Source organism: Portunus trituberculatus, chromosome 37 (genome assembly GCF_017591435.1).
Source record: "Portunus trituberculatus isolate SZX2019 chromosome 37, ASM1759143v1, whole genome shotgun sequence".
Taxonomy (NCBI): Eukaryota; Metazoa; Arthropoda; class Malacostraca; order Decapoda; family Portunidae; genus Portunus; species Portunus trituberculatus.
Window position 1 is genome coordinate 18,202,463 of NC_059291.1, and position 7,500 is coordinate 18,209,962.

The 7,500-nt window shown below is 46.3% G+C and overlaps 1 protein-coding gene and 1 non-coding gene across 5 annotated transcripts in view; one reads left to right on the forward strand and one right to left on the reverse strand.

Moving 5' to 3' along the window:
• The window catches only part of LOC123513869 (hemicentin-1-like), a 503,630-nt gene that overhangs the window by 131,038 nt on the left and 365,092 nt on the right, over window positions 1–7,500 (reverse strand). For all 4 annotated transcript variants that reach the window (XM_045271299.1, XM_045271300.1, XM_045271297.1 and 1 more), the window contains exon 7: window positions 7,371–7,500. This exon is cut by the window's right edge and continues 16 nt beyond it. In XM_045271299.1, the coding sequence (XP_045127234.1) occupies window positions 7,371–7,500 (130 nt within the window). The remainder of the gene's footprint in view (window positions 1–7,370) is intronic.
• On the forward strand, window positions 725–798 carry Trnam-cau. Its single transcript has one exon. It is a non-coding gene; the product is annotated as a tRNA-Met (tRNA).

The window sequence follows — 7,500 nt, forward strand, 5'->3', positions numbered from 1 at the left end:
AGAAAGGTACGCGCTCTACTGCTTAGCCTTAGATGAAACCATAACTCTTAGCTTTACTGCTAGGTTTGAGTAAACCAGACATTGTGAGGGAAGCCAGCCTGAAAGCTCTTAAAAGACTAACACGGCGGGACCATTTGTTCTCGTATGAGCATTATGAAGGGAGGGATTCCTCTCAGGATGGCCAGTTACAATGGTCAAGAAATTCAGGAATACGAGTATGGTGTGTATGTGTGCGTGTGTGCGTATACAAGTGTCATCCCTGTTCACCAAACAGTGATTAGATACTCTGTGTTGTGAGTTGGTCGTTGATGCTATGTACTAGGTAAGAGAAACGAGGCACCACACTTAAATAGAAGTCTCTCCAATTACTTCTGACCTGACCTGACAAAGGCTCTCCCAATTGTGTGTCTGGCGCACTGACCCTTGCTTCACCAGGTGTGTGCAGTGCGAGTGTTAGCAATAGTGTAGACATGTATGTGTGTTTGCGCGTGTGTGCGTTCGTATGTATGTGATTAATGTGATGAAATTATACTAATATGTAAATCTTACTCAAGCATGTTGAGTAAACACAAATATTCTGGGCATGCATATATGAACGAACGTTTGCATGTGCACGTGCACGTTCACACACACACACACACACACACACACACACACACACACACACACACACACACACACACACACACACACACACACACACACACACACACACACATACACACGCCCGGTAGCTCAGTGGTTAGAGCGCTGGCTTCATAAGCCAGAGGACCGGGGTTCGATTCCCCGGCCGGGTGGAGATATTTGGGTGTGTCTCCTTTCACGTGTAGCCCCTGTTCACCTAGCAGTGAGTAGGTACGGGATGTCAATCGAGGAGTTGTGACCTTGTTGTCCCGGTGTGTGGTGTGTGCCTGGTCTCAGGCCTATCCGAAGATCGGAAATAATGAGCTCTGAGTTCGTTCCGTAGGGTAACGTCTGGCTGTCTCGTCAGAGACTGCAGCAGATCAAACAGTGAAACACATACACACACACACACACCATCGTCACCACAACCAGCACCTGCCATGTTACTCCTACGCAAGGGAAAGGAAAGAGGAAATATGAGCGTTCTGGTCCAGTTGCACCAATAGAGGAGGAGGGTGAGGAAATGGGCATGCAAGGGACAGTATGGAGTGGGAGAACCATGAAAAGAGAAGGATGAGTGACTGGGGCGAGCATTCCACTCCTCTCTGCTTATTGAATCTCTGCATAACTAGGCCGGTTACTTTTCACTGCTCAAATATTTGTTCGTGAATTTCTTTTTCGATATCTGGTCGTCAAATTATTTTTAAACAAGTCGCTTTTGTTTATTTTCTTCCTACGCGAGGACATTTTCTTTCCTTCCCTCGCTTACAACTCGGTGCGTCGCCAAAGGCAGTTTATCTTTGGCCTTAATGGACCAGCTTAACGAAAGTCTCATCCATTCGTTTCTTATCGCTATATTTTTGTGCCTGTACCATGAAGGAGTGAGACTCAGGCATGCGAATGTTCGGAGAGAGAGAGACGCCCACACACACCTCCTCACACACACACACACACACACACACACACACACACACACACACACACACACAGCGTAGTGTAGTGGTTAGCACGCTCGACTCACTCCGAGGCAAATGGGCAAGCCTCTTAATGTGTAGACCCTGTTCACCTAGCAGTAAATAGGTACGGGATGTAACTCGAGGGGTTGTGGCCTCGCTTTCCCGGTGTGTGTTGTGTGTTGATGTGGTCTCAGTCCTACCCGAAGATCGGTCTATGAGCTCTGAGCTCGCTCCGTAATGGGGAAGACTGGCTGGATGACCAGTAGGCAACCGAGGTGAATTACACACACACACACACACACACACACACACACACACACACACACCAAGCAGTCCCATCACATATAACCTCAATGACTCCGGTGGGCAATTCTGTTCCAATCCCGCCACAAGTTCTTTACCTCGACCACGAACGTCACCTCCATAAGGCAACACGAGTAAAATAGAGGCGTTCACCATTACGTCCGCACGTACCGCCAATCCCTGCGAGGCCCGGAAGGAAATAAAGAACGGTCTTGCATTAAATTTTAAGCTTTCATTCTTGGAACAACGCGGGGACTGAAATATCATTGAACCAATAGCCCGTGACGCGACATTCTGGTGATGTGGATAGGTGGCCGTGACTGTACTTCATAACCTGTCTTCGCCTGTTCCTTGTAATTTGCTAATATAAACCATAACTCTCGATGCAAACCTGACATTGCGCGCCACAAATCCCGATGCACCGCCCTCATCCCCAACACCCGTTGTGCGCCAAAGAGCCCGCTGGCCGCCGCTCACTGCCCCTCTCTGCTACCACTGCCTGTCATTCACTGCTACGTACAGCCCCACTCTGCTGTCATCCTTGCTGCCACTGCTGGCCTTCGTTGCCACTGTTCTTGCAACAATAACCTACCCCTGCTGTTAACGGCTTGAGCTGCCTCAGTTTGTCGAGGACCTATAGCTCCTGAACAGCTCAGTCTTTGTCATTGCCTCACTACAACCCTAAACCTGATTTTTTTCTACTCATTTACGCCTCAGAAAAAAAAAAGAAAATTGTAGGAAGTGTTGCACTTTGTCCCAAGTTAGAAGGAAGTGTCAGAGGGAGTGTTGCACTTTGTCCCAAGTTAGAAGGAAGTGTCAGGCCACGCAGCAAAGTTTTGCAGGTTGCAGGTGGAGACGTCCCACCCTCACGAGGCAACATGGTGTCAAGCAAGCGTCGTGACCCCATCAGGTGACCATCTGCAAGGTGTAAGCGGCGAGCAGTGGTCGATGGTCCCTTTCCTTGCCTTCTTACCTACACCTCCCTCACTGCGCCTATGCTGCTGCTGCTGCTGTTGCAGCCGCCTTGGTAAGGAAAAAGGTGAAGAAAGAAAGAAAGGGAAAGAAAAAGTTAATGAGAGAAGTAGGAGAAAATTGAGGCAGGAGGGAGAACGGTTGCTTGCTGCTGATTATGACGAGAAGCGAGACAGAAAGGAGAGTAGAGAAAGCGAGTAAGGGAGGAAAGAAAGAAAACGACTTAGATGAGTGCTGGGTGCAGCTGATGAAAAAGGAAAGCATCGGCAAGAGAAAAAAGAAGAAGAAAATGAGTAAGGCAGGAAAAAGGAAGGCGAAACAGGGATGGAAGAGAACGTTTGCTGTTAGTGGGGAACCTTCATCCTAATACAGAGATCTAATTAACAAAAGTTCACCCGTTTCTGGATTGTGTTGCTGGATAGTGTGTGTGTGTGTGTGTGTGTGTGTGTGTGTGTGTGTGTGTGTGTGTGTGTGTGTGTGTGTGTGTGTGTATTTGTTCTCTATTTTATCGTCGTTTAGTTTTTAATCGTTCGCTTAGGTCGGGAAATAGATACAATTAAATAAAGGTTGGCTTCGCAGGTCACGTCCATTACTGCATAATTGCCTTGTGCTGCAGAATCACACGCCGCCTGGGAATGAGACGAGCGGATGACGCACGTATGTATATCTGTCCTCCTCCTCCTCCTCCTCCTCCTCCTCCTCCTCCTCAACATGTAAGTAAAAACGTGATTCAAGGCCAACAATATAAGTCTACTTCAAAAACTTGGCACCCTCACAGTGCTTTGGTGGTGGATATATGTTGCAGAATATATGCAAGTTGTCAATCTCCTTTGGCTCTATGTTTTTGCAAAGTTATTGATAAAATCACACCCACCGGGTTCAGGATGGAAAGGGCAGCAAGGGCTGCAGGTCAGACAGAACTGCGGTGTGATTGGCCAGGTCACGCAACTTTGTGTAGCGAGTGTTGTGAAAAAAAGATGTGGACGGAGTGACATTGGTGTGTGAGTGCATTGTTGTAATAATACAATACACCCACACAATCCGCTTCCACGTGCACGAGTGACATCCATAACAAAGGACGCAGATTTCTCAAAGGGTAGACCGCACGTGAAATTTACTGCTAGATATTAAACGCCGCACGCATGACCGGGCAAGAATAACACACATCGGAGCGGATATATGAAAGGCGCAGAATAGTCACCTAAAACAGCAGTGCTAGCGCTCTAGGATGCATAAGGAAAGTAATCCTCGATTTCCCACATGACCATGACGACACAAAGGCTTTGCCGCTGTGGATGATATTACTAATCGTCATACGGACATAGCAGTTGGCCCACTTTAGACAGGGTGGACGTTTTCTTAACTCATTACCATTTTCTAAGTGAAACGCCGACATCTACTAACCATTTGGTTTCGTGTGCTCTCATGAATCACTTTGGTCACACTGTTATAGTTTTTTCTTTGTTTTCCTCGCTGCCTAAGTCTCATTAACTTTACAGTAACTCGAGTAACCATTTAGCTCAGTAAAATGATGGTTTCTCTATTTGAAGATTCTATTTTCATTTTTTTTGTCACCAAGTCAAGTGAACGAATCACAAGCCCCCAGCTGAATAAAGAATAGTTCTATGTGCCGATATATTCAAATATGTCGCTAGTCGCACCTCATCTCAGCACCACTGCACAAGGGATCCCCGCTTGGCCTTCCCACCACACTGCTGTGATCCAGCGCTATCTTTCGACATCACCATGTCGGTACATGCATAAATTTCCAAATAAATTCTGTACGAAGATTAAGCCCTGTAATGTCGAAGAAAAAATTTCCCGAATTCCGGATTTATAATCCAGGAATCCTGCTCAGTTAGAGAGAAAATCTTTGTGATAAGAGCCTTCATAAACGAAGGCCTGGAGGTCTGAGCGAGGTAACTACGCATGTGATGGAAGGAATGGTGACTCGGACTCACACATACGGGCTAATCCTCCTCCTCCTCCTCCTCCTCCTCCTTCTCGCCACTCTTTTCACAAGACTAACTCAACTCTTTTCCCTCTCCTTTCCTTCCCATCACATTCTTCCCCTCGTCCCTCCTCTGTACACCCGTGTCTCCCCTCCTACTCTCATCCTGCACAGCTCATCGAGGCTCGAACGCAAAAAAGAAAACTTCCAGTGTTCTACTAGAGAGAGCGTGTCATTGTCCTGGGAAAGTAGTTGTCAGAATCTGTGCGTGTGCGTGTGTGTGTGTGTGTGTGTGTGTGTGTGTGTGTGTGTGTGTGTGTGTGTGTGTGTGTGTGTGTGAACAAGAATAACTGATAGAAAAATCACAATAAGTCGTCCATGTTCCTCCTCCTCAATAACTTAATTTTGATTGTTTTTTTCTTGTGATACAGTACATATACGTATATTAATTCCAAATGTATCTAAAACAAATCAACAATAGGAAGAAAGCAATATGATAAAGCTTAAAACGAGTGATGAAAATAAAATAAAGCATTTTAATGCATGGATTGACAGAGGGGGAAACGAATAATGGTCACGTTCAGAGAGAGAGAGAGAGAGAGAGAGAGAGAGAGAGAGAGAGAGAGAGAGAGAGAGAGAAAGATTTAACAATGAATTAGGTATAGATTAGTGACAATTAAGTTTGATTTTCCGTCAGGAAAGAGCGCGTTGATGGGACACTGAGGATGTGTGGGGATTACGTGGAGGGATGAACATGATGATAATGGGATGGTGGTGATGAGGTGATGTGGCGATGGAATAATAATGGTAACATGAAGGGAGAACGAATAAATTAAAACAAAGCGAATCGCACACAGCACGCAATTTACACATAAACGTGTCACGTTCAAAGTGTCACTTTCTTCTTTCTTTCTTTCTGTTTACACTTTACAAAAAAACAAAGGAGCGTGTTGCTATTATTTTGGTTTTATCCTTATTCCCTACACCAACCTTCATCAAACGTTGGTTATCCTTGATCTCTCTCTCTCTCTCTCTCTCTCTCTCTCTCTCTCTCTCTCTCTCTCTCTCTCTCTCTCTCTCTCTCTCTCCTTCATTTTCCTTTCCTTTCCTTTCTTTTTTATCTTCCTCCTTCGCCTGGTGGAATTTTCAGCAGCAAGAAAGGTAGCAGGTGGGGAGACTTTAACGTGAGTGGGAATTCAGTGTGGCGTGGTGAAATAGCACACACACACACACACACACACACACACACACACACACACACACACACATCGCGTAGTGTAGTGGTTAAAACGCTTGACTCACAATCGAGAGGGCCGGGTTCGAGTCCCGGTAAGCGGTGAGGCAAATGGGCAAGCCTCTTAACGTGTGGCCCCTGTTCACCTAGCAGTAAATAAGTACGGGATGTAACTCGAGGGGTTGTGGCCTCGCTTTCCCGGTGTGTGGAGTGTGTTGTGGTCTCAGTCCTACCCGAAGATCGGTCTATGAGCTCTGAGATCGCTCCGTAATGGGGAAGACTGGCTGGGTAAACTGCAGACGACCGAGGAGGTGAATTACACACGCACACACACACCGCGTAGTGTAGTGGTTAGCACGCTCGACTCACAATCGAGAGGGCCGGGATCGAGTCCCGGGAGCGGAGAGGCAAAGGAGCAAGCTTCTAAGAGTATTGCGTGGCCCCTGTTCACCTAGAAGTAAATAGGTAAGGGATGTAACTCGAGGGGTTGTGGCCTCGCTTTCCAGGTGCGTGGAGTGTGTTGTGTTCTCAGTCCTACCCGAAGATCGGTCTATGAGCTCTGAGCTCGCTCCGTAATGGGGAAGACTGGCTGGGTGACCAGCAAGCAACCGAGGTGAATTACACACACACACACACACACACACACACACACACACACACACACACACACACACTTGATATATGCAGACATCATAGCCTGAGTAATAATTTCCTATGTTTTACCACTTGAGTAAACACACACACACACACACACACACACACTCTCTCTCTCTCTCTCTCTCTCTCTCTCTCTCTCTCTCTCTCTCTCTCTCTCTCTCTCTCGTATTCGAGATATGTGTGATGCATACGTTTCATCCGAAACAGGGACTTTATTGAAGTCTTTAAGTGGTATAAGAGTTATAACAAAGAGAATATAAACACAGTTCTTAGGATCATTAGCCGGAATAGAACCTGAAATAATGGGTTCAGTTTTGAAGAATTTCTGCTTAAGAAAGAAATAGGATAGAACTGATTATCTAATAGAATGGTTGATGAATAAAACGGGCTTAGTAGTCAGTTTGTTAGTGCTGCGTCAATAGGGAGATTAAAAAGAAGTATAGACAGATATAAGGACGGGGATGATAGGTGAAAATAGGTATGTATGTTGTTCATACAGGGACTGCCACTTATAGGATTGATTTTTCTATGTTCTTATGTTGTAATGGATGATGAAATTGTGAAACTTACTTACTTGTTCATTTCTGAATTCTTTCACTCATCTACATATACTGATATATTACACACACACACACACACACACACACACACACACACACACACACACACACACCTCCTTTTCTGCGGGTACAGCCTTGCCCTGAAGTGTCCAGGCGAGGCGCGCTGAGGGTCTGGAGCCACGAGAGGTACACCGTAGCCTCATGCGGTGCCCCTCCCTCGCTGTGGTGGGTCCCGTGATGGCC